We start from the raw sequence: 27,837 nt of genomic DNA, 5'->3' as shown, positions 1-27,837 counted from the left end.
GTATCTTCAATTAGTTGTACTTAGAAAAAAAAATGTTGAAAGACTGAGGGGTCATTTTGCAGGTTTAATAGAGCACATCAAAATACTTAGACATCTACTAGATATGCAGAATTACATCTTCATATTTTAAGCACTAGAGTAAGTTATTGGGGGGAGCAAATATCTTTCCTAATTTTATCCAGAATGGTTTTGATAAAACTAATTCCTTCATCCCAGTAAATCTCATTAATTCAGTGGTATCCTTTTAAGAGGTTATCATCACTGGTTTGAATTTCTTATGCTTTAATTGGTTTTGATCTTCCATAGTGCATTTGCATCTCTTCCAAAGCACAAACCTGGTTTCTGGTCAAATGTAGCTGCAGCTGTCGGTTCTCGATCTGCTGAAGAATGCCAGAGGAAATACATGGAAAATCCCAGAGGAAAACGATCCCAGAAACATGTCACTAAGAAAAAGCCAGCCAATTCCAAAGACCAAAATGGTAATCTTTGTAATAGTTTTTTCCTAGGGCTCAGTGTTGATATCTGATCACTGAAATCAGATGTATTTTATATTTATCCATGAATATTGTTAATAGATATATTTTCTTAAAATATTAAAGCTAGAAAGAACTTCAGAAATCATCTGTTTAATTTTTAATTCTTACCTAGGTTGCTACTTTCATCAGTAGTAGTATAGTAGCCTTGTGCTTTGAGTTTTAGGAATTCTAGAGTTAGATCCAGAGATTTCAATATCTGAATTATTGTTCTAAGGATGTAATTAAAAAGGCCACTTGGGTCAGATTCCCCAAGTAATTTATGAGAAAGCTCAGAAAAAATGTCATAGTCCCAGGATTATATACTCCTGTCCATGATTACAAGTAAAAGGCGTATGATGCTAGAGAATTTCTATAATAAGCATTAGTGAGCACCCAGTATGCCTGTTGTAATTCAGTAAGGTTTATATATTTTAGCAAAATCAAATTAGGCATAGTATCATGTAGGCTAATCATATTGTACAAATCTCAGATCCCAGTGTAGAAATAATCATTTGTTTTATAGGAGACTTGTAAAATAACAGGTTTTTTTTTTTTTTTCTCTCCTTTCTTTATATTTTTTATAGAGACAGGGTCTCCCTATATTGCCCAGGCAGGTCTCGAACTCCTCGGCTCAAGCATTCCTCCTGCCTTGGCCTTCCAAAGTGCTGGGGTTACAGGCATGAGCCACTGAGACCAGCCAAAGCTGAGTGTTTTTCTTTTTTAACATGAATGCACAATTTAGACCTTGCAAAGGCTGTTAACTTTATAGATCAGTTACTATAAATAACCAAATCCTTATCAAAATGTTTTGCTACTCAAGGCAAGAGAGGCAATGCTGATCAGAAACAAGCTATTAAGATAACTGCCAAAGTGGGAACTCTTAAAAGGAAGCAACAGATGAGGGATTTTCTGGAACAGTTGCCAAAAGATGACCATGATGATTTTTTCAGTACAACACCATTACAACATCAAAGAATACTGGTAAGAGGCATGAAATCATTGTTTTCTTTATCTGTATTGATTTTTGCATCTTTCATTTTTTTTGTATGGTTAGTGTTCATCACTAATAGGCCAAGGATCAGTAGCTTCCCTAGACGTGATCGTAGTCTTATAGCAAACGATCTGCTGATACATGCTATTCTTACTCGTTTCCAGAGTCTGCACTTCCGTTGGTTCAAAGGTAATGTTTATAGAATCAAACAGTAAAGTAAACCTAGAAATAGGCCAAACATGTATATTTAAAGTTTAATATACTACCAAGCAAACTTTTTTTAAAGGTGATGAAAGATTATTATCTACTGTGTAGTAACTGAAAGAAGGGATTAAGTGATAGTAGCACAATATTGAAAGATTTGAATGTATGAAAGAATTTTTGTATATGAAGAGTAGCATAACTAAAAATTTCAGTGATTGGAGTAAAATATTCACAGCAAATGCAACCAAGCTATTATCTGTAATACTAAGAACTCATTCAAATGTTACTGGAATAACAAAAAGTACCAGGATCACAGGAAAAGTGTGAATAAGAAGAAATTCAAAAGGCTGAATAAACAGTTGGGGAAGTCATTTTATCTAGTAATCCAAGAGAGTAAAATGAATTATATGTATACTGTCTAAATTATAGAATCTTTAAAAAGAAGTTAAAATATCCACTGCTAACAGAAGCAGGGGTGATACTGATACAGTCATACATCAGTGGGTATACAAATTGAATCATACCTTTTAGTAAGAAAGCATTATGGCAGTATATTACAAAAAGCCATAAAGATTTATTCTCGAGAGTTACTCTAAGAAATCCAAAAGCCCAAAATCTTTGCAGAGATACTTAATGCAGTTTTATCTTTACAGCACAAAACTGGAAAACAATCTGTATATCCAATAAAGATGTTTTTCATAAACACAGTAAAATACAGTACAGATATTAAATGTACATTTAAGACTCTAGAATTTAAATATAAATGTTAAGAATATTAAGATTTAAGTAATACAAAAATGTGTGAATAATAGACAACTGGACTATGGAGTATAAAAATTCAAATAGTTGTGTTAGTGAGCTAGATAAAGGTAATTTTTTCATCTACCAATTTCTTGTTGTCATTAAATCTTCAATTTAAAAAGGCTACACTATGCTTTACAGAGTTTAGTAACATCATTAGCTGGGCCCCCCTTTTGCTTATACAGGTTACAGAGGGAAGTCTTTTAAGAGAGCCATCAGAGGTCCTGACAATGTTTTCTTCACAACACTATGGTCCACTAGGGGTTGTACCCTTTATGATATCCCACCATCATTTCAGGTTCTATATATGTAGATTTTAGCCTAAATCCAATAGTAGCATCATAAAGAACAGAACTAAAGTAGAAATAGACAGCAACAAATTATCTCATTTTCTATGACATAGTTTTAACACAGCTTGAGTCCCTACTAAGTGCTAAGTATAATAGTAAGTGAATTATAGTTTTGTTTTCTGTTGATATGAAAGGGCAGCAAAGTATGGCCCTGTGGACCAAATCCAGCCTACCACCTTTTTTTGTAAACAAAATTTTATTGGAACACAACCATGCCCATTTGTTTGCATATTGTCTATGGCTGCTTCCATGCTACAGTGCAGAGTTGAGTAGTTAGGACAGAGATTGGACTACAAAACCTAAAATATTTATTGTCTGCTGCTTTACAGAAAACATTTGCTGACCTCTGGTCTACATAACCTTTAGAAGTAGGTGTTATTATCTTTGTTTTACACAATATAAATTAAAGGCTAAGGCTTTAAAGGCTAAAGCTCTGTCCTTGTTCCAAGGTGAGTAGGTATATGCAGATCTATCCCCAAAGGCTAAGGGATCTGAGAGGCTGAAGAAAGAGGCTGATAAATTCAGTTTCTCAGAGAAAAACATTTAATGGAGAGCTGCAAATACAAGCTGTATCTCAGGTGGCTTCAGAATGATGGATCCCTGCACTGTTACCCACAGACTCAGGGCTTAAATACCACAGTTGGAATGGGTGAGTTCCTCTTTTCTCAAGATATAAAAATAACTTGAGATTCCTAGGCCTGTCAGATAGTGACATACTTAACTTAGCGTGGATTAGGAATCTTGTAAAGGAACCTGTGTAGTCAAAATACCAGACCAGTCTTTCCAAGGGGCTTTTTAACAGCTCTATAAAGCTAAACTCAATTTCTCAAAGCAGTATGGTCATATTTGAAAATAGGTCATTTCAGTCAAAGCCAGCATATAAAATAACCCATGTCTCCAATGTGTCCTAGTACAAAGGAAAACATATTCTTATTGAAAATCATTATATTGCTACAAAATAAACATATGTAACAGTTAGTTTCCAGATTTTGGAGAACTCAGAGTGGAAGGTAAATTTTGCTTATAAAAGTATACTCAATTCCTGTAAGCTCTAAATAGCTTAAAAGAAAAAAAGGTGTTCTTGACTCTTCTTTAATCAAGAGTTGCGGCCGGGCGCGGTGGCTCACGCCTGTAATCCCAGCACTTTGGGAGGCCGAGGCGGGTGGATCACGAGGTCAAGAGATCGAGGCCATCCTGGTCAAAATGGTGAAACCCCGTCTCTACTAAAAAATACAAAAAATTAGCTGGGCATGGTGGTGCGTGCCTGTAATCCCAGCTACTCAGGAGGCTGAGGCAGGAGAATTGCCTGAACCCAGGAGGCGGAGGTTGCGGTGAGCCGAGATCGTGCCATTGCACTCCAGCCTGGGTAACGAGCGAAACTCCGTCTCAAAAATAATAATAATAATTATAAAAATTTTTTAAAAAGAGAATTTGACCAAGAAAACATAAGGCAGAAGGAGAAACCAAGGCAAGTTTTAGTGCAGGAATGGAAGTTTATTAAAAAATTCTAGAGCAGAAACAAAAGGAAGGAAAGTACTCTCAGAAGAGGGCCAAGCAGGTGACTTAAAGGACAAGTGTGTGGTTTAACCTTGTGAGTTGGAGGTTTACATGTTGGCATGCTTCTGGAGGTCTTGTGTTTCTTCTCCCAAATCTAACCTTGAGGTGGGCTGTCCGTGTCCCCAGTGGCCTGCTAGCACTTGAGAGTGTGCTTATCGGATTTGTACGCAGGCTCACTTGATGTTTTCTTCCCTTACCAGTAGAATGTCCCTAGAAAGTTATGTACCAGTTCAACTCCTCCCTTTTGCCTCTTAATGCACATGCTTGAGCCCACTGGCCAAGCTCCTGAGATCTTAATCAGGAAGCTGCTGATCACCAGTTTTAGGTGTTTTATTTATTGGGAGATTGCCTTTCCCTGGTTCTGGCTGCAATTTATTATTATTTTAGAGACACAGTTAACAACAGCTTGACCATGGGATGGTCACCTAACATTCCTGGTGAGGGGTGGGGAAACCCGCTTATTTCCTGCTTATGTATGACTAGCTTACCTGCTGTAGAAACAAATGGTATACCACCTCCAAACAAATCCCCAGTTAAGGGGGGCTGGGTAGAGTTCCAAACTCCTTGCCTTGATTTCAAATGGTCCTCCCCATAGGACTGAGTCCAATGCCAGCAAAGCCCTGAGGGTGCCACAAATACAAATGCATAAAAATGGCCAAATGGTGACACTAACAGCTAAGTCTAAACAGAGCAGAGCCCCAGCAACACCCTAGAAGAGGCAGAGGGAGGTTGGGTGCACATCAACAGCTCATCCAGTTCCAGTGTTGTCTTTTTCAAAATATCACACTCTTTGTGTCAGCAAAGCTTTGGAAGCAGCAGATGCTGTGGCAGAAAGAGAAAGGGAGGGAAAGTTGCCTGAGACAAAGGCACTGTGGCAGTTGCTGGAAGCTCCCTAATGTTCTTGCCAAAGCGTCACCTAGCCATGAGCAGCTGGCACTCATAGGCCATGGCCCCATCCAACAGAAGATCAGATAGGTGGGTCTGCAGCCTCCTGTGAATGAATACACAGGGCTCCCTGTATGGGCCACGAAAAATTATAACCAGCATAGGGGTCCAACTACTCACCACTTGTCAAAAGAAGCCAATATAACAAGAGCAAGATATGATAGAGTTTTATTATCTGTGCCAGCAAAGGGAAGTGTGGGTGGAATTCCAAAAGTTCCAGTCTTCAATTTGTAGAGTTGAACATAGGGGTTTATAAAGAAAGAGGGTTTGGAATGCAGGTGTCAGATGGCTCAATCTTCTCCAATAGCTTATGTTGAAGTATTCCATTTGGTGAAGGGGCCAGCACCATCCTGGGCCCAACCAGGTTACAAATTAATTGTAGTAAATCTTGCAGTGAATTTCTAGATGGGAATGAGTTTTGGCCTTGACTAGGGGAGAGAATTCTGGGTGTCCGGTTTGTGCCAAGATCCGGCCCCTGAAGCTTCTAAAGAAATATATAACCAGATAAATGAGCATGGTGTATGCTTAAAAAGCATCTAGGTAAATACATGTGCATAGGACATGGGAGCATAGAACGGGCAAAGAAAGGGAATGAAGGTTCACAGCACATTTTGAAGCTGTATCAAGATGAATGGAAACACATACACAATTTATCTCAAAGTTCTGTCTTAAAATTGGGGAGAAAGGAAGAAAAAAGTTTAAGAGCATGGTTTGAAGCCATGCTACAAGGTTACAGGCTGAATAAAGAGGGTGACAAATCCAGTTTCTCAGAAACATTTAATAGAGACTTTTGAGCAGAAGCCATCTCTTGGGTGGCCTCAAGATGGTGGATGTGTACACTGTTATTCCCCCAGACCCAGGGTTTATATACCATAGGGAATTTGCCTAAGGGCAGGATTTATGTTAAGTATATGTTTACATACGGTAACATGAAGGTTGTTTTGACCTAAGGACAAGATTTCTGATAAGTACATGGAAGTAGAAATCTTAGAGGCATTTCCAGAACTGGGGTTAATCAGAAGTCAGCATGGTGGATTAGCAGCTAAAAGGAGTTCCTCTAGCCTCTACTCCTCCACCTACTACCAGTGTTTTTAATTCTCTACTACTGTTTTTAAATGTTATAAGAAGGAAAACCAACTTAACAGCCCACCAAAAACTACTTTGTGATAATGAGAAAATATATTTTTATGGGTGCCTGCTGATAATAAACACTTGTTTTCTAGTTGCCAAGTTTCCAGGACAGTGAAGATGATGATGATATTCTACCAAATATGGACAAAAATCCAGCAACTCCATCATCAGTTGTCTTTCCATTGGCAAAAACTCCTCAATGTCAGCACGTCAGTCCTGGAATGCTCGCTTCCATAAATAGGTAAATATTCATGCATATGATATGTTAATTCTCTGCATCAGAGTAGTGAGAAACATTTAAACATTTCATGAGGACCATAGATGCCAGTAATGGGAAGAATCATTTAAAAAAAAAAAAATCAAGAATGTATAATTCCTAGAAGTTAAGGATGGACAGTTTCATCAAATCAGGGTGCTTTTCAGTAAATAGCATTGTAATATAACCCACATTTACAGCTGGATAAATTTGAAATGGATCAAGGTTTTACCTGTAAAAACTAAAATAAATACACACAGACACATACACACATACCACCAAAAGAAACTTTGGATAATTATTTTATAATACCAGATTAATGATAGTCCTTCTAACTATGATATAAAACCTATTAGCCATTAATGAAAGGATGAATAAAGTCAACTGTATAAAAATGTTCTAACAAATGTCCTAACCTGGTACCAACCACTACAAACAAAAGACAACCTGAGAAAAGAATATATGCAACTTGTCACAGGCAAAAGGCTGATTTCCCAAATATATACAGCATTCCTACAAGTTAACAAGAAATGCATTGTTTTTTTTTTTTTTTTTTTTTTTTTCTGAGACGGAGTTTCGCTCTTGTTACCCAGGCTGGAGTGCAATGGCGCGATCTCGGCTCACCGCAACCTCCGCCTCCCGGGTTCAGGCAATTCTCCTGCCTCAGCCTCCTGAGTAGCTGGGATTACAGGCACGCGCCACCATGCCCAGCTAATTTTTTGTATTTTTAGTAGAGACGGGGTTTCACCATGTTGACCAGGATGGTCTCGATCTCTTGACCTCGTGATCCACCCGCCTCGGCCTCCCAAAGTGCTGGGATTACAGGCTTGAGCCACCGCGCCCGGCCAAGAAATGCATTGTTAATTTTCATGCATCGCTAGTGAAAAGGTAAATTAGTGTGATCTTTGCAGCAACAATCTGTAAGTATCTATCCAAATTATAAACACATGCCCTTTGACTGAGGAATTTTACTTGTAGAATTATGAATGTATAGCCTGTTCATTATAGCATTGTTTATAATAGCAAAACCTCAAAAAATCCCTCAAATAGGGACTAATTAAATATGAATTCTATTCCTTTATGTAGTCATAGAAATTAATGAAGAGGCAGACACAGTGGCTGAAGCCTGTAATCCCAGCACTTTGGGAGGCTAAGGTGGGAGGAAAATTTGAGCCCAGGAGCTCAAGACTAGCATGGGTAACATAGGAAGACCCCCATTTCTACAAAAAGAAAAAAGTTAGCAGAATGCAGTGATGCAAGCCTGCGATCCCAGCTACTAGGGAGGGTGATGTAGAAGGACTGCTTGAGACCCAGAGGTCTAGGATTCAGTGAACTATGATTGCGGCAATTACGCCCCAGCCTGGGCAACAGAGCGAGATCCTGTCTCATAAAAAAAGAAATTAATGAAGATATTTTTTATTGCTATTATAATAAAATGCCTAAGATATATTAAATGAAACAAAGGTAGATGCAGTGAATAACACACTACTGTTTGTGTAAATAGAAGCTATGTGTATGCATATATGTATACGTATGTATTTGTGTGTGTGTGTAATTGCTTTCATCTCAAAGGACACATGAGAAACCAAAACGTTGGTGATCTCTAAGGAGAAGAACTAAAATAGCTAGAGGAAGGAGAGGGGGGGCTTTTGAATTTTGAACCCTGTGATTATAGGAACAATTTGAAATATAAAAATAAAATCAAGAAAAAAGTAGGAGTGACCAACAGTAAAATGTCAAAGAAAAAAAGAGGGAAAGTTGTAAGAATGAGGCCTGAAAATAGGCTATTCCATTTGGCAAGTAAGAGGCCATTGCTGATCTTAGAGCAGTTTCTACTAAATGAGAGGCAGAAGCAAGATGATAATGACTGAGAAAAAAACTATTCAGTAATCTCAGGAAGCAAGCAAATTTTAATTTGCATTTGTTGGATAAAAATATAATTTTCCTGGACATCCACAAATTTTTTTATTTTTTTTTGAGTATTTAGTGCAGGTGAAAGCATATTGAGAGTACAATTTTGGACAAACTTTTTGATAAGCACTTTGGCCAAATCATCAAAAGTTCTAAAATATTCATTCCTTTGGCTGTTGAATTTTATTAAACACTAAGGAAATATGAGATTTAGACAAGCATGTATTTGTATGAACAAAGATGTTCATCACAAACGTAATACTGAAAGTTTGAGAATGACTTAAACATCCAAAAATAAAGAAATAATAAAAGAAGATTTGTCCATATAATGGAATATGAAACAACTAAAAAACTGTCTCCAAGAATTTTTTTTTTTTTTTTTTTGAGTCAGAGTTTTGCTCTTGTTGTCCAGGCTGGAGAAGAATTTTTAATGACAGAAAAATGTCCAGTGGATAGTAGTTTCTAAAAGCTAGGAAAACTACCTTCAGTATGATCCCAATTTTATATAACAAATTCATAAGGAAGGAAATTTTTTAACTTATATATTACCAGCTATTATTTCTAGGTTGTAGAATGACACCAGTGTGGGTTGGGAGTTTTTGGTTTTTGTTTTGGGGGGGTTTTCTGTCAGTTTATATCACTTTTTTTTTTTTTTTTTTTTTTTTGAGACGGAGTTTCGCTCTTGTTACCCAGGCTGGAGTGCAATGGCGCGATCTCGGCTCACCGCAACCTCCGCCTCCTGGGTTCAAGCAATTCTCCTGCCTCAGCCTCCTGAGTAGCTGGGATTACAGGCACGCACCACCATGCCCAGCTAATTTTTTGTAGCTTTAGTAGAGACGGGGTTTCACCATGTTGACCAGGATGGTCTCGATCTCTTGACCTCGTGATCCACCCGCCTCGGCCTCCCAAAGTGCTGGGATTACAGGCTTGAGCCACCGCGCCCGGCCTTATATCACTTTTTTAATAGAAATCAGACTCACTTATGTCATGAATCTATATTATCCAAAGCTTTTTTCTTAAAAAATGATTTTCTTAGGCTTCTTCACTAGCGGTAGTAATTGACTTACTTTTCATAACAGTTTTAAGTAATGAAACAGTTGTATCACTTCAGAAGTGAAAAACTTTTTGTCTTCAAAGAGGTCTCTTTGAAAACAGACTTTATCAGTTAGTTTTTTGTTGTTGTTGTTCGTTTTTGAGATGGAGTAGTCCAGGCTGGAGTGCAGGGGCACAGTCTCAGCTCACTGCAACCTTTATCTACCGGGTTCAAGCAATTCTCGTGCCTCAGCCTCCCAAGTAGCTGGGATTATAGGCGCATGCAACCATGCCTGGCTAATTTTTGTATTTTTAGTAGAGATGGGGTTTCACCATGTTGCCCAGGTTGGTCTTGAACTTCTGACCTCAGGTGACCCACCGGCCTCCACCTCCCAAAGTGCTGGGATCGGCCTGTTCATTTGTTAAACAACTTGCTAACAATTGACCATGCTTATTCATTGCTAAACTGCAGTGTTTGGTTCACATAAATATCTTAATACAGTCACATATACAAATTTCTACATGTCATGCCTTTAAGGTTGTTACCAAATAGTCATAAAGGACAGAGGATACTCAGGTATGTAAGATCTTAGAGCCAAGGGAGAGGATGGAAATGGGTGTTCAGCTGTTATGTACTGTCATAACTGGGATTAGAAATTGTGGGGTTGGGGAATTTAACCAACCACTCTACTTGGCTTTTAATCTCTTAAGTCATGAGTCAAGCCTGTTCACACATAAGGGAAGAGATAAGGTAAAAGAAATGAAAAAAAAAAAAAAAAAAAAAAAACTTGATGGTTGGTATGTGCAGAAATAAAAGGCTTGATGAGCTGGATTGGAAACCCAACACAGTTAGAAAAATTGAGGGTTTTCAATAATCAGGCATATCTTTAAAGTGAATAAACTGAGATTCAGTTAGGAAAGGGAAGGAAGTGAACAGGAGAGATAATGGTATAGCAAAAGGGAGTCGAGGACAAGAAGTCTCAGAATTTTGGAAAAGAGAAGCAGCAAGATACTGGAAAGATCGTAGATGGTTCAATGAAAAGTAAGCAAAGCATAATTTCCTAAAATAGTCTTATTCACTGTTTCCTCTAAGTGTTTTATCCATTGCCATAGGGACATTTTATTGTCTTTAAAATACAGAATGTAATTTTTAAAGATGGAGATACGTTTGAGGTCGGGTGAGGTGGCTCATGCCTCTTGGGAGACCCAGAAGCGCAGATTGCTTGATGAGCTCAGGAGTTTGAGACCAGCCTGGGCAATGTGGTAAAACCCTGTCTCTAAAAACAAAAAAAATACAAAAGGTAGCCAGGCATGGTGGCGTTGTGCCTATAGTCCAAGCTACTTAGGAGGCTGTGTTGGGAGGATCACCTGAGCCCAGGAGGTTGAGGCTGCAGTAAGCCATTATCATTGTCAGTGCATTCCACCCTGGGGGACAGAATGAGACCCTGTTTTAAAAAAAGAAATACATTGAAATTAATTTAGGCAATTGCTGTTCAACCTGTGGATAAAAGTATGACAGCTAATGTTGACTTAAAATTATTTTGTATCCAAACAGGAATGATTGTGATAAATATGTTTTCCGTATGCAAAAATATCATAAAGGTAATGGTGGTATTGTCTGGGGCAACATCAAGAAAAAATTAGTAAGTATTTCTCTTTACCCAACACGTATCTCTGAAACAACTTTTACAAGTTATGTAACAGTCCCTGTCCCTGAGGTGCTTATAACCGAGCAAGTTATAATAATGAAGCCATGAATGAGGTAAGCACGTAAGTACTGTAGGATTACAGATGGCATCACATAGACTGAAATATTGCAGCAAGGGGAAAATGGGTAAAAACTTTGAAAAGAATGGGAAAAATATAAAGTAAGAAATTTCATCAAATCCTATCAGCTTTAAAATGGTTTCAAATATTTTTCAGATTTAGCTACTTTTTTTTCTTCAGATTCTAACATTTAAAATCCACCTACAGAAAAATTTTTAACTGAAAGATGCCTTAATAGAATGATCTATGTCCTTTAGAGAAGAGTTTAGGACAATCCTTTATCCCCTTGAATTACTTTTTAAATTTTTAGTTTTCTGATTTTAATTGCAATAACAGATTACCAGATATAAGTACTAGTATTTGGGAAAACCTATTTCATCTTAAAGTTCCTCAAAGGAAGTAGCTAATCTTAGAGAATGGTAACTTATGGGAACCCCCTTGAGCCCCTTGCTTTATGACACTGAACAAGTTACTTGAGCTTTCTAATAATTTATTCATGTGTGGTATGACAATGGGGATCATGATTATATTGGTTTATGTTACTGAATGATTTTTAGGGCTAAGTGATATATGTGTTTTGCCTCATCTCAGAAACAAAAATACATTTAAATCACAGTCTGTGAGCATGAATTTGTATCCAAAAATTTCTTAACACAGTACTGACCAGGTGCGGTGGCTCATGCCTGTAATCTGAGCACTTTGGGAGGCGAAGGCGGGCAGATCACAAGGTCAAGAGATCAAGACCCTGTTGACCTACATGGTGAAACGCCATCTCTACTAAAAATAAAAAAAATTCACCTGGGAGTGGTGGCGCGTGCCTATGGTCTCAGCCACTTGGGAGGCTGAGGCAGGAGAATTGCTTGAACCCAGGAGGCAGAGGTCTTGAGCCAAGATCGTGCCACTGCACTCCAGCCTGGCGACAGAGAGAGACTCCGACTCAAAAAAACAAACAAAAAAAAAAACAGTACTTACTCTTAGTATAAGGGCTATCATATTTTTTATTCTGTTCTTTTTTATTTTTAAAGATTGCCAGCTATGGCCAATAGTTTGATAAGCATTGTAATGTGTGTGAGCAAGCACTTCAAACTTGCCATATACATTATTACCATTTTAGCCAAGAATTTCAAGTACAGAGAATTTAAATTTTGCTAGTATAAAACATTGTACTATTATAATAACGGACTGTAGGTAAAAATAGTACAGTATTTACTCTTCCATATTGTATATGGTAATTATAATTACTATAATTATAATAATAAATTGTGTTTATATTTTAAGTTTAGTAAATGAATATATTGGTCACTTAATTACTCAATACATCTGTGGTAACTTTTGGAGGCCCATAGACTACATCCTTTAACCGCAACAGCATTAGTTTATAATAATTTCTTAGAGCTGTGTTTGCCAGCAGTGGGAAACAACATTGAGTAAGTCATAGTTCTTGCCCTGGATATACCCAAGAGAATTAGGCATTTCACAGATAATTTTAATGTGATAAAGTATTGTTATAGGTATATGTTCAAAGTACTCTGGGGATAAGCATGCTAATTGTCTAGGTTTGAGGTAGGCTTCACCAGGAGGTACCATTTAGCTATTAATACTAACTCTTTTATAGGTTGAAACTGATTTCTCAGCTCCAACATCAAGAAGGAAAACTCCATTTAACCCAGGTAATGTATCTTTCTTTTGTGGCCCAGTTCTATTATAAGGTAGGTTCTTTATTTAAATGATATTAAAATTAATTGCTCTCAAGTGGACAGACTTAGCATTTTGTTCCTTATAGTTGTTTTCAGTTTTATCCAAAGTACTTTTAGAAATTTCTTAATCTTTTTATTAAACTTCTCTTTACAGATTTAGGAGAAAACTCCGGTGTTGGAAGACTTTTCACTAATGCTATGGAATCTTTAGATGAAGAAGAGAAAGATTATTATTTTTCAAACTCTGATTCTGCAGAGTAAAATGAGAAATATGATTCCTGGGGGTTTTACCATGAAACAGACAGAGTATTTGTATTTTCAATTGAAGTACATGTATTTTCTTTGTAGTTTATGAAAATGTGGACTTTTTTGAAGGTCTCATGTGTTTGTATTCAAAGTAAAATATCCTCATTGGTGCAGCTTACTAAAATTTAAAGAAAATTGCTTTTGCTTGTGTAGATATCTGTAAATTTGTTTTTGCACATTAAAATATATATAGATACTTCTTTTTAAATGATAATCTCAGTCTGTTTACTTTAAGAAAATCATTTCCCATTTTTTTAATTTCAAGAAAATTTTACTATCATTTAAGTAAAGGAAGGTGAAAGGATGACAGAGGTTGTATTGGCAGCTACTGAATTCATGAAAACCTTTACGTTAGCATTTGTTACCAGTTGTTGTCCAAGCCTGATGTTTAAATTACACATTGTTGAAACTGACATGCTTGTCTCCTGATTTTTTTAACTTGTGAGATTGGTCTGTCTATGAAACCTATGTAAATTTAGTTTATTACTTTGCCATTATTTTACTAGGTGAAATTAGAGAACAAAATCTCTTCTTTATCTACATATGCAGATACAGCTTAAATATTTTGACTAAACATTCAGTTAATAGATTCACCATTAGGAGTTAAATTAATATGTGAAATTTCTTCTAGAAATACATTTTCGTTTGTTATGAAACTTGACATAGGATATTTTCCCTCTGGCTACACATTCACCTACAACTTGTTCTCTAGTTAGACTGTTCAAATAAAGTTAGTTTGCTTTTATAGTATTTGTTTCTTGTTTTTTGTTATTACTGGATGATAGATATACAAACAAATCACATTTTGTTACTGGTCCTGTTTAAGTTTCCTCAAGAACAAATACACAGGTAATAACATTTTCTTGTTTCTTAAGTATTTTAGTCAGAGCAGGCATGGTGTCATATAGTAGTATGTAGTCCCAACTACCTTGGAGGCTGAGGAAGAAGGATTGCTTGAGTGTAGGTGTTCAAGACGGAAGTGTGCTATAAGCATGCCTGCATCTGTAGCCTAGGCAACAGAAAAAGACTCCTTCTCTTAAAAAAAAGAATTTAGATGTAATAATGAGCAGTTATATAAGATGTATAGAAACATAGGATGTAAAAAGAACAGTGCAATTTGGACTAAGATAATTCTTTAAACTACCATAATTTTTTTTTTTTTTTTTTTTTTGAGACGGAGTTTCACTCATGTAAGGTTGGAGTGCAATGGCACGATCTCGGCTCACCGCAACCTCCGCCTCCTGGGTTCAGGCAATTCTCCTGCCTCAGCCTCCTGAGTAGCTGGGATTACAGGCACGCACCACCATGCCCAGATAATTTTTTGTATTTTTAGTAGAGACGGGGTTTCACCATGTTGACCAGGATGGTCTCGATCTCTTGATCTCGTGATCCACCCGCCTCGGCCTCCCAAAGTGCTGGGATTACAGGCGTGAGCCACTGCGCCCGGCCACCATAATTATTTCTGACATAAAGACCCTTGGTCAATACAGGATAGATCAAAACAAAGTGTTATTTTGTAGTGGCCCAAAAAAATACTGTTGTAGAACTTGAGTTGCCAATATTTGATCTACTGCTATACTGCTTAAAGGTAATGGATAGCATTTTAGGGGTTAAGAAGGTGGTTAAGTCCCTTAACAGTAAAAAGGTACTTGAAATGTCATAAGCTTGACTCAAACCAAGAGTCTGACCCCCTACTGCTCATATGTTTCCTGTGTCCTATCAGAACTCCTTCAGCACCTTACCTAGTCTAAGATATGTCACCTGCCAGGTACCTGGTTTGTCCCATTTCTTTCCATCAGGTTGTAAGATGAACTAATAATAAGGTTTAAGGTAAGTAACCCCCAAAGGAGACTTAAAAGTGGAAGAGAAAAATACTTTGAAGACTTAAATAATAACTTGGACTGATAATCAATGGTTAATAATAGTTAACCATAATGGCTACCAATGAGAGTATATATAGGAGGAGGCTGTTAATAAGCCTAAATATGGATAGAGCTCTCCACACAGCAAGCATACATAAATAAAATCCTCAAGGTTATATCTGTAACACTCTGTTAATTTATGTAGTTCTTTTGTCTGATGGAGACACACAGATGAGTCAGCATGTGGTAGTACCTGTGTGGGAGGTGCTGCAAGGTCAGCCAGCCAGCCTCTGTGAGATTGTTGAGGGACTGCATGAATCGTATGCAGCTGGGGCAGAGCACCACCAGATGTCCCTACCCACAGGCCCTGCTGACAGTGTAGCAGGAGCTTGATGCATGAAGATGTAGCACAGTGGAACCAGAATAAAAGGCTCCTTTCTTCCTCTTGTCAAAGCTTAGCATTGTGCTCACTACTAGAGGAGAAATACTCAAAAAGTCCAGTTATAATAAGCTGATAACTGCACACTAGGCAATAACTTGTAGGGCTTCCTCTCTCAGGTTTTGACAGAATAATTCAATAGCAGACATAGGAAGTCAGCTACTTTCAGATGAATTGAGAGTTGATACTACCTCAAAGGAGCTAAACAATTAGAGTAACTTGTCTCCTTTTTCAACACCATAGAGTGAAAGAGAATGATACCTAGTTTCTGGGTTCTTCTAGATTTGCCAGTCAAACCTGAATAAGTCACTTGTTTCTGGGCCTCACTTTATCATTTGGTAAGGAAGGAAAGAGAAGCGATTTGAATTACATGCGCTCTGAAGTCCTTGCCAGATTTAAGGTAAGGAAAGCTCTCTGGGGTGAGGCTGGTTCAACTACTCAACAATGTAATAGGGGTAAAAATGAGGCCAAGAATAAGACTTACATAATTAAAGGCGGCTTTAGTACTACACTGACTAGAAGATGTCATATATATTGCAGATAGAAGTGAAGCCTTCTCAATGCCATCACAAACAACAGAATGGATCAAAACGGTAAATGTAAGGGGGTCAATATAATGGGGCTGCATTTGGTAATTTATATTAAAAAGAAACTAAGTCCAAACCAATATACCACTTCTTTGAGTATATTTCAGTAACAAAAAGAGTAATGTAGCTGGGAGTATTAGTCCATTCTCATACTGCTATGAAGAAATACCCAAGACTGGGCAATTTATAAGGAAAAGATGTTTGACTCACAGTCCCACGTGGCTTGGGAGGCCTCAGGAAACTTGTTATAATCATGGTGGAGGGGAAAGCAAACATCCTTCTTCACATGGCGGTAGGAGAGAGAACTGCAGAGATAACAGGAAAAGCTCTTTATAAAACTATCAGATCCTCTGAGAACTCACCATCACCAGAACAGCTTCGGGAAACCACCCCTGCGATCTAATTACTTCCCACGAGGTCCCTCCCCAGCACATGGGGATTATCATTCCCATTACAATGCAAGATCAGATTTTTAGTTGGGGACGTAGACAAACCATATCAGAGTTCATAGTAATAGATTTGACAGTACCTTACTGGGATACACCTTTGGTCAGATAAACATTCACTTAAGTTTTCTACTTTCCTAGTTACTGGGTCATTTATCTCACAACCCACCTATCACCCACAGCTTACCAAGTACATATATTTAGAATCAGTACATTTAATGTATACCATCTACACATAGAAAATTTAAAGTATACTATCTACACATAGGGAAAATCAACAAGTTGGCTGTAGTCAGAGACATATCAACTTTACTATTTATCACATTAGTACATACTTCAATCTTAGGAACATTCCAAAGTGTATCTCTTAACTTAGCTTTTACTTTCTTAAACTATCCTTAGTAGTAATACTTTTAATAAACCTTGTTTTATTTAATAAAAAAATTAGTTTCGTAATCTAGTCAAAATGATCACTGAACATCAGATTTTTAAAAATTATATAATCTACATAAATAAAAATGTATACAATATAAAATAATATATTCAAATGATAAGGAAATACTCTTATTTACAGATTTTAAACTGATAATCACAAACAGCAATGATTACTGAAGTACGTTTAATATTGTGAGTTATTTGATAACCCCATCTTTAGCAGCTTGATCATGCATCAGATTTCAGTCTGCCTTGGTTAAGATCATTTGGTAACATTTGTATGTCAAATACATAGTGAATATATCTGTAGATCTCCTCAGCCTTCTGATGAGTTACTTGTGCACAGGTGGATATTTCTTGAGGTGAGCTGAAAAATAAATGAGACAAAATCATTACACTAGGTCTTTTGGCTTTTATAAAATTTAGTATTAGGTAATACTAAACACAGTAGCCTTTAAGAAAATCATCTCAAACATGATCCATTGAGTTGATATGTCTTTAACAACGGTTTGGATAAAACAGTTACTTGTTTCCTTTCCTTAAAATTATCTGCAATAACAGCTTCAGTATCTTCAATGAACTGAATGTTTTTGTGTTCCCCAAAATTTGTATGTTGAAGCCTTAATCCCAATATGATGGTATGTGGAAGTGGCAACTTTGAGAAGAGAATTCGGTGATGCAGGAGGATATCCTAGTGCTCGGATAAGAAGTAAAAAGACAGCTAGCTCTGTTTCTGCCATGATAGCATACAGTGAGAAGTTGGTAGTCTGTGACTCTGTAGAAGGCTCTCTCTAGAACCCAGCCATGCTGGCACCCTGATCTCAGACTTCCAGTGTCCAGAACTGGGATAAATAAATTTCCATTGTTTATAAATTACCCAGTTTATGGTATTTTATCATAGCAGCATGAGCTAAGACAACATTTGATATAGGCCTTTAATTAAAATGAATTACATTCTAAAATCTCCCTCTTCAAGAAATATAATGATCAAAACTAGTAAAATGCTCAAACATTTTTCTAGTTACATATAGAACTGAACAGCTCAGAAATGTTAGATTGCAAGGTCAAATGTAACTGCTATTTATTGTCTCTCCACAGAGCTCTAAGCTTCTCAAAGGAATGCCTACACCTATTTTCTTTTTTTTCAATTAATGTCCCTCAGCTTCATACAGTAACTAATATATGTTGACAGGCAAAAAATGTTTGCTGAACAAAATAATCCAACAAGCACTATTCTTAAATTTTTTAACATTAAAATTCTATGAAATGCTTTTAAGAATCTTTTAAAAGTAATCATTTAAAAATATTACAACAGACATACCTGTTAGCCATCTTTTTCACAGATGAAAACTGGTGACACATATTTAATGCAGTTATATAACTTATATTGGGAATACTTAAATAAAACTGGAGTGCCTCACTTTTACTACTATTCATCACTGTTGGAACATGAATACCAACATTCTTTCTTTGTTCCACTAGGGTCAGTTCCTTTAGCAAATCTGCAGTTTCTTCTTGGCAGGAACTGAAAAGAATTCGGATTCCAGCACCAATTAAGGTAGTCAGCAGGCTGTCATAGCTCTTTGTTCTCCTAAACATCCTTGATATATCTCCTAAATATTTACATTTAGGGAAAGGCAAACTTTAGTAAATAACATTAAGTAGAATCATTAACATACTTTATATTATTAAAATCCCAAGATCTACACCATTGAGCAAACTAGTGCCACATTCTGCTAATGAAAAACCCTACAACTAATGTTTCTCAAATAACTGAGAAAGAAAATAGGGACAACTATGAGTGCCTTGAGCTGGAATCAACAAAGAAGGGTGAGTAAGTTGATTTGGTGGTAATGATATACATATATATATATATATATTTAAAAAAAAAGGGTGAATAAGGAAGAGCTTACGTTCCTAGATAATTCACTCCAGAAGGCCAAGACTGTACTCGTCTCTAATTTTTCATGCTAGCTCTGATGAAGGGGGCATTAAGTATTTAGCTGATATAAAATTATTTATTCCAAAGAATAACTCAACAAATACCCTGTACACCCATTTTAATATCATCTTGACAATTACTTCCCTACCCTTTCTTGTTTTCTATTCTATATTCTACTTAAACACTTTTATTGGTACTCGCTATTATGGCCCCTAATACTTTTCTATAACTTTTGCCATGTTACCTTCCTGTGTATTCCAAATCTATTTCCTTTATCCCTGCCTTTTCAAATTAAAAAGAAGCCTAGGTGTGGTGGTTCACATCTGTAATCCCAGCACTTTGGGAAGCTAAGGCAGGCGGATCTCCTGAGTTCAGGAGTTTAAGACCAGCCTGGTCAACATGGTGAAACCCCATTTCTATTAAAAATACAAAAATTAGGTGGGTGTGGTGTTGGGCGCCTGTAATCCCAGCTACTAGGGAGGCAGAGGCAGGAGAACTGCTTGAACCCGGGAGGTGGAGGTTGCAGTGAGCCGAGACGGCGCCATGACCTCCAGCTTGGGCGACAGAGACCCTGTCTCAAAAAAAAAAAAAAAAAAAAAAAAGGAAAAAGAAAAAAATTGGGTAACCAAAAGATAAAATGACTCATCTAAGGCCACATGGTTCACCAATGACAGCATGGGGATGAAAAAGCTGCCCAATTCCCACACCAATATTTTATATAAACTATACTATTACCAAAGTATAATTCTTCAATTCTTCCAAAGTAGCTTTCACCTACATGATTTTACTTAGTCCTCATAATATCACAAGATGAGTAGGACAAGTGTATTATCAATTCCCCAGAGGGAGTGATTTGTCAATGCAATGTCACATAGAGAAACCAGAAATCACAGAGATACCAGTGTCTTCTGATTCCATATCTCATGATCTTTTCACTGTTCTTGAGGGCTTGCCATAACTGCAGAAATTCTCTACCTAAGCTCCAATCCTGCATTTCCAAATGCATCCTAGGCACTCTCTTCAGTGACCTGTTGAGAACTCAATCTTAACATGTTCAGAATTGAACTTCCCTTGCCCCTCATATCTGTTGCTTCCCTTATGTTCATAGTTGCAATAAACAGCACCACTACTTAACTGCCCAATAACCAAGAATTTGGTCAACTTAGTAATTCTCAACTCCTTCCACCAACTCCTGCTAATCCTAAACATCTCCTGAATAACTACTTCTCCTCCCCACTGCTGCCTTATTTAAGGCCCTCATTCTTCATGGGTTCCTGAAAAAGTCTTATGTTTGGCAGACTTGCCTTCAATTTTGGACCCTTCAGTTCTCATAAGCTGCATTTAAATATAATGACTAGCGAAAACCATTATGGCTCTGTGAAAATATGAAATGACATTCACCAGTCAGGTGTTTCTATTTTAAGAGTTTCCCACATCCTAATAATAGAAGGATAAACTAAGTTAACAGTCAACTTCCTTTACAGTCTCATAAACAAAGATATTTAATAATACAAACCTGTTTTTTCTCTGTCCTTTTCCACAATCACACATATTCTTTCAAACATGCTCTGCAGGTGCTGGAACTGCTCAATGAGCTTGTTCTTATTGACACTATTTAACATCTCAGATTGAGACCTTCTTTCCACCACCATGCGGTTACTCACGATATAATCACAGCCATTAAGAGGACAAACTTCTACTTGTAACCCATGAATTGCTCTTAGGGAAGAAATTACTTCTAATCCAGAAGTGATTTCATGACCACCTACAAGAATACAGGTTCCTTTTCCTTCCTGTAGAAGTCTAAGAGAAGTATGTGTCCCAGCTAAATGTGGTCTTGAATTGGAACAGAATGCCCCTGAAGTGCTAGAATCCTCCAAAGTATTACCATCCTGAAAAAGTGGAAAACACTGGTCACAATCAGGTTAAATACATATAAATGCCATAAACATCTCACACCCAACGCTGATTTTCCTTACTGATAATGTCCAGTTTTCCTCCTTTAACTTGACCAAAGTGACAAGAAATGAAGGAATAGATAAGTCACTACTCTTATGCCTCAAAAAATTGTAAAGCTATAATTAACAACAGAAGCTAAGAATAGTAGGATGTAAAGAAACAGGAGAAAATCTAAAAATGAACAGGAAAGGAAATAAGTGTTAAAAAAGAAAATTACAATTTTTAGCCTAGAGAAAACAAATGAATGGAAGGTGAAATAACCTTACAGCAGATTAGAGTTCATCGTGAAGAATAAGGAAACTAGAGAAGACATTTTTGAAAATAACAGGACGATTTGATAACCAGAAAGTATCACCAGCTAAAAACAACTTAACCTGTTTAGTTTTTTAAAAACTAACATGTTTTTTAAAAATACTTAAAAATGCATAGCTGGCCTGTTGTTTCTGACCTCGGTTCATTCCTTACTTTCTCTGACAAGAGAAAGAAAAACAACATGGAAGTGAGAATTCTGAAAGTTAATTGAGCCAGACTTAATTATATCCAGCTTTCCTTTCCAAAGTAATCTACCAAATCCTGTGAACCATGAGCTCCTCTTTTTGCAGAGGCACAGGGTGTGGGAAACATTAGTGCTAGATGTCCAAACCTCTGTCCCCAAAAACAGTTAAACATTTATTGTAGGTGCAATTAAAAAATAAATCTCCATAAAAGCAAAAAGTAGTTCTCAATCTCGATATCTGGTATAGAGGGAAAATCTCAGAATTGGTATCCACACACTGGCCCTCCAGCCCTCATGTGGGCTTGTAGCCAGAATACACAATACCTGTGTGATCCACAAAAACCTTAAACAAGTAATAAAATGTGCTCTCCAAAAAGAAATGCAAATGGCTCTTAAGAGCTATACAAATGGGAAAACCCATACTAAATTTCATATATTTCAAGGGACTCCGAATATCTAAAACAATCTTAAAAAAGAACAAAGTTAGAAAACTCGGACTTACTAATTTCAAAACTTACTATAAAGCCACAGGAATCAAGACAGTGTGGTAGTGGCACAGAAAAATATTTATACGCCAAAGAATTGAGAGCCTAGAAATAAACCCTCACATATATGGTCAACTGATTTTAAGCAAGATAGCCATGCACCACCACCAACAAAAGTTGGGACTTTTACTTTACATCATTAACAAAAGTTAACTCAAAATAGATCAAAGGTCTACAACGAAGAATTAAAACTATAAAACTCTTAACAAGGAAACATAAAGGAACATCTTCATGACTTTGGATTTGGCAAGATAGTCTCTTCCCATACTTGTGTTAGTAGATTGCTATGGTTACTTGGTGTTTGCTAGCCTGGTGGGAGAACTAGGAGTGTGGAATTAGTGTTTTCTGTTGTCCTGGTTCAGCCATAGGGCAGGACCTGCATCCCTAGGTCTGGAGGACAGGAATTTCTCAGTGATCCCACTCTCCCTCTCATTGATTAGAGATGTCTAATTGTCTAGGCTTAAGATGTTTTCCTGCCCTTCTCTCAGGTATAGAGGGTATTTTTCTTGTTTCCTTCCTGATCTGCAGTCTTCACCTAAGCCCTGAGGGCAATAGAGTTTGCTGATCTTCCCAGTGGTTTAAAGCTTTTTGTTCCATTGGGGAAACAAAGAACAAGGTGGGGCATGGTTCCTTTTCCACAGTAATTGCTTCTCTCTTCTCCAAGGACTATACTAGGAAATGCCTTTTTCTCATTCTCAGTCTTTTTTGTGAATGTCTGATGAGTGTGTGGAGAAGAGCCCATGAGTGGTTGTAAATTCCCCTTCTGTCTACAACTCCCAGGAGTTCTAAACTAGTCCATTGCCTTTTGCAATTCGGTAATAGCTGAATTATTTTCTTTTCTTTTTTAGACAGAGTCTGACTTTGTTGCCCAGTCTGGAGCTCGATGGCGCGATCACAGCTCACTGCAGCCTCAACCTACCAGGCTCAGGTGATCCTTCCACGTTGGCCTGCCGAGTAGCTGGGACAACAGGTGTGCACCAGCATGCCGGGCTAATTCTTTGGTTTGTTTAGTTTGTTGTTGTTGTTGAGACGGAGTCTCACTATGTTGCTCAGGCTGGAGTGCGGTAGCACAATCTCGGCTCACTGTAACCTCTGCCTCCCTGCTCCAAGGAATTCTCCTGCCTCAGCTTCCTGAATATCTGGGACTACAGGTATGTGCCACCATGTCTACTTTTTTTGCATTTTTAGTAGAGACAGGGTTTCACCATGTTGGCCAGGCTGGTCTCAAACTCCTGACCTCAAGTGACCTGCCTGCCTTGACCTCCCAAAGTGCTGGGATTATACATATGAGCCCCTGTGCCTGGCCAGCTGAATTATTTTTACTAGATTCTATACTGTCCAGTGATTGCCATGAATCAGCAAGTTTTTCATTGGAGGGGCCTGTTTTTCCTTAAATATCAGTCTAATTGTTTGTCCTACAACCTTAGCTCTGTAATGGTTTCAAGAAAACATGATTTTGCAGATGACTGGCTTTTTGTCATAGTAAGGAGATGGGAGGAACACTCCTTCCACCTTTCTACATCAAAAACTAAAATGAACTTTACACCTTTTAACATGCTAGCCTATGATCGACATCCTAATTATTCAGAAATTATCACTTACATTTATTAAATCATTAAAAAATAATTAATATATGTAATGAAGAAGGAAATGGCCACTAAAGAACAAGAAGAAAATACTGGAAGTACTTAGTTATCTTAGAGTATGGCTTTCTAAACATGACAACAAGGTCAGAAAGTACAGGGAAAAAAATATAGACTGCATAAATAAGTTCTATTTTATGTAGCAAGAAACACTAAACACAAAACAAAAAAGCAAATAAAACACGAGGAATACCATTTATAATACATGTGACAATGCAAATATTAGTATTTTTAATCTGCGAAGATTTTTGTCAGTGTATTTAGTCTATTTTATGTATTTTCAAATTTACCTCAAATTCTTTCCCCTCCTGATTTCAAGTAATAAGAAGCATACTATATGTAATTTTATTCAATAATAGTAGAAAACTTAAAACCTGTTTCCATTAAAATCTACTAATCCTTTTTCATAGTCTTCTTCAAAGTTTCACTTGCCCTTATCTGTTTTTTAGTTAGGACATACCAAAGTAGAAATACTGCTTTAAGTGTTAGTGCTAACCAGTGCTTACTTCTCTTTTCAAAGTACAGAGCACTGGAGTGTGGTGTGGGGTAAATAGGCACCTACAGTTATTAGAACCCCAAAGAGCAGTATGGAGGCACCCAGCCTCTGTAGCCTCATCTCCACTGTTTAGGCTTAGCTCAGGGTCAGGAGGGACTTTGCCTTGTGAAGAAACCCTAGGATACTGAGACACTTGCAGATGCTACTAGTGTAAATTATAGCTGAAGGAACTAAACAGAGACTACACTACTATATCCACCTAAAACAAAGGCCAACACGCCCCCACCAAACTGACACCCTAAGACCCATTCATACAAATAAGTCTTTCCCTGGGAAATCAACTCCATAAAACTGGATGAGGTGAATGTCCCATCAGACGTGTAGAAATCAACATAAGGACACATCATACACTTTATACTATAGATGAGGATATTGAAGCTCAAAGAAATTAAGTACTTTCTTGTTCTCCAGTCTATTACAAACACTTAATATAGTCAATCTTTTACTAATAATGCCTTCAAGAAGTAACTATGCCAAAAAAAAAAAAAAAAAAAGCTGGGGACAATTTAAAACTGGAAACACAAATATGAGGACCATTGTGTGGACACTGTTGAGCTTGTGGCTAAGGCAGCGTGTGGTGAAACACCTTGGGGATAAAGAGAAGCAGATGCAGAGAGTGGAATAGTGGTTAGTAGGGGGTTAAGATGGGGACGGGGGTGTTGGTCAAATGATACAAAATCTCAGATAGGAAGAGTGAGTTCAAGAGGTTGAATGTATTACATGGTGATTCTACTTAATTACAAGGTATTTTATCATAAAAATCACTGCAATAATAAATTTTAAGTGTTCTCAACACAAAAAACGATAAGTACTTGAGGTAATACTGTATTAATTAGCTTAATCTAACCATTCCACAATGTATAAATATTTCAAAACATCATGTTATACTTGATAAAGATATACAATTTTTATGTCAATTTTTTAAATTATTAATTTTTAGCAAGTCTATTTTCAGTCTCACTCCTAAATTAAAGAAATTAATCGATATATACAGTTCCTATTATCCCTTTAACCCCTATTTAGCAAAATAAACTATTAAAAGCGGAAAACGTTTTTACAGTGATTCTTCTGAAATAGTACAATAGGGAGAAGGTAAAACTGGACTACTTAGTAGCCATTCCGAAAGGAAATGGAAAAAAACTTTAAGGAAACCAGTTGGTACTCCTAAATTCCTTTACCCAATAAAAAGAGACTTACATACCCAAAGCCTTCATGAAAAGTTAATCTGGGAACTAGTTCTAGTTCTTCTTTTTTTTTTTTTCCAGACACAGTCTTGATCTGTCACTTAGGCTGGAGTGCAATGGCATCATCTTGGCTCACTGCAACCTCTGCCTCCCGGGTTCAAGCGATTCTCTGGCCTCAGCCTCCTGAGAAGGTGGGACTACAGGGATGCGCCACCACACCGGCTAATTTTTGAGTTTTTAGTAGAGATGGAGTTTCACTATATTGGCCAGGCTGGTCTTAAAGTCCTGAACTCAAATGATCCACCCACCTTGGCCTCCCAGAGTGTTGGGATTACAGCCGTGAGCCACTGCGCCCGGCCAGGGAACTAGTTCTGAACACATAATTTCAGTTAATTTTACCTTGCAGAAAGTCCTATTTTCCCACATCCTTTTAATAAAATTATCAAGTTCTCTTACATAGTGTTATAAAGAAAACATATAACATTATCTAAAAAATTAAAACCTAAGCATCCTGTGAATTGCCCATATAATTTTATGTATTGATTTCTTGCTTGAAGACATTTTCTTTACAATTTTTTTGTTAATTTTTCTTTGACCTAGTTATTTAATACAAAACACACACATAAGAAAGAAAAAGAAAAACTTCTGGTAAACATCTGAAGACACTTTTCCTTTCTTTGATACATACCTTTTGTGGAATTGGAAATTTTCTACATTCTTTCTGTGAATCAACAGTAGTGAATGGTGGTGTGGTAGACTGCACTTTATTATGATTCTGAGGTTTGAAGTCTGAGACTTCAGAAATTGCATCCTTTAAATTAAGTGATGGCTGTTTTCTGTGCTTTGGAGATTGATGAACTATTGGAGTAGAATGCTCCTTGGACTGCAGTGAGGATCCAGAAGGCACTGAATTGAAACAAGGGTCCTGTTGTTTGTTCTTCTTAACAGTGCTTGGGTTAACCGCAATATTAGATTTTCTTTTATCGTTTACATTGTTCTCCTCCTCACTTGAATCATCTGGTAAAATAATTCTGGATAATTTCTTTTTTGAACGTGCACAGTTTTTTTCCATCATTTGTTTTAGCATTAATGCACGTCGAGTTTTATATTTTTTACTCCTATTTGCAAAGGAATCATCAGCTATTAAGTTAAAATCAACACAAACTTCTTCTTCACTTGATTGGCTTTTGCAAGACTCCTCTTCATTAACACAAAAACTATCCTCTAAATAGGTTTCATCTTGTTCAGGAATCTACAATAAAAACACAAGAATATTTTACATTTATTTCAGACAATTAACAGGTATTTAAAATATGCTTCTAAGCACATGAAATCTTCATTAATATTTGTTTCATTTATTTTATTAATTCAGCCACTTGCTCAACTAACATATACTAAGTACATTCTTTATGGAGGAAAATGAGAAGTTTGAGGATAAAGGAAAAGAGTAATTTATCGTCTAGAAATGTAAGGTCTAGTAACAGGCAGGTAGAAAGTAACTAATAATAGATAAATGCTATATAATAAGCACAATAAAAGTACAGAGAGTACACATAACCTAGCTGAACATGGCAATTTATAAACAAACAAGACTAATATGAAAATGTTATCCATAAATGACATAACCTATAATTTCCAGAATATGACATTTTTATGAAAAAAATAAATTTTAATCAACCAAAAACAAAAACAGGTTCTTTTTTATTTTTTGAGACGGAGTTTTGCTCTTGTCGCCCAGGCTAGAATACAATGGCGCAATCTCGGCTCACTGCAAACTCCACCTCCCCAGTTCAAGTGATTCTCTTGCCTCAGCCTCCCAAGTAGCTGGGATTACAGGTGTGCACCACCACGCCTGGCCAATTTTTGTATCAGAAGAAACAAGGTTTCAACATGTTGGCCAAGCTGGCCTCGAACTCCTGACCTAAGGTGATCCACCAGTCTCAGCCTCCCAAAGTGCTGGGATTACAGGCGTGAGCCACCAGACCCAACCAAAAAGGGATCTTAAGAATTCATTTAGTCCACCTTCCTTTACCTTAGACAGAAATTATCTCAAGTAGCTCTGAGAGCCCACTTTTAGAAACAAAATGGAGGTGTCATTAACAAGAACATATTTCAACATCACCATCCAGAAATCTCCATTATATTTCTATAGTTCATACCTGTGAGAAAATGTTTATGTTTTTATGTGTCTTATGAATCATTTTGTACTTATTGTTCATCATTGGACTACGCAAAGATTTCATGTAAACAGCTCTCATTTCAGACTCTGTGTAAAGATAA

General features: G+C 37.0%; 2 protein-coding genes across 9 annotated transcripts in view; one reads left to right on the top strand and one right to left on the bottom strand.

The window, feature by feature from the left end:
• MIS18BP1 (MIS18 binding protein 1) overlaps positions 1 to 27,837 on the top strand; it is a 69,517-nt gene that overhangs the window by 36,843 nt on the left and 4,837 nt on the right. For 4 of the 6 annotated variants that reach the window (XM_032244505.1, XM_032244504.1, XM_032244503.1 and 1 more), the window contains exons 12-17: positions 307 to 479; positions 1,336 to 1,496; positions 6,587 to 6,735; positions 11,249 to 11,336; positions 13,076 to 13,130; positions 13,312 to 13,670. In XM_032244505.1, coding sequence (XP_032100396.1) covers positions 307 to 479; positions 1,336 to 1,496; positions 6,587 to 6,735; positions 11,249 to 11,336; positions 13,076 to 13,130; positions 13,312 to 13,418 — 733 coding nt within the window. In that variant the 3' untranslated portion in view covers positions 13,419 to 13,670. Of the gene's footprint in view, positions 1 to 306; positions 480 to 1,335; positions 1,497 to 6,586; positions 6,736 to 11,248; positions 11,337 to 13,075; positions 13,131 to 13,311; positions 13,671 to 27,429; positions 27,440 to 27,837 lie in introns of those variants that run through there. The other 2 variants (XR_004258591.1, XM_032244506.1) reach the window with 2 other exon arrangements.
• Positions 17,088 to 27,837, bottom strand: part of FANCM (FA complementation group M) — a 75,687-nt gene continuing 64,937 nt past the window's right edge. For 2 of the 3 annotated variants that reach the window (XM_032244499.1, XM_032244501.1), the window contains 5 exons: positions 27,717 to 27,823; positions 26,246 to 26,809; positions 20,691 to 21,066; positions 18,554 to 18,845; positions 17,088 to 17,599 (listed from right to left, as the gene is read on the bottom strand). In XM_032244499.1, the coding sequence (XP_032100390.1) occupies positions 17,461 to 17,599; positions 18,554 to 18,845; positions 20,691 to 21,066; positions 26,246 to 26,809; positions 27,717 to 27,823 (1,478 nt within the window). In that variant the 3' untranslated portion in view covers positions 17,088 to 17,460. The remainder of the gene's footprint in view (positions 17,600 to 18,553; positions 18,846 to 20,690; positions 21,067 to 26,245; positions 26,810 to 27,716; positions 27,824 to 27,837) is intronic. The other variant, XM_032244500.1, reaches the window with a different exon arrangement.

This window comes from Sapajus apella, unplaced genomic scaffold, assembly GCF_009761245.1.
Source record: "Sapajus apella isolate SASKATOON/1434 unplaced genomic scaffold, GSC_monkey_1.0 scaffold55, whole genome shotgun sequence".
Lineage (NCBI taxonomy): Eukaryota > Metazoa > Chordata > Mammalia > Primates > Cebidae > Sapajus > Sapajus apella.
The sequence above is the reverse complement of the archived record's forward strand: the minus strand, read 5'-3'. Positions and strand labels throughout refer to the sequence as shown.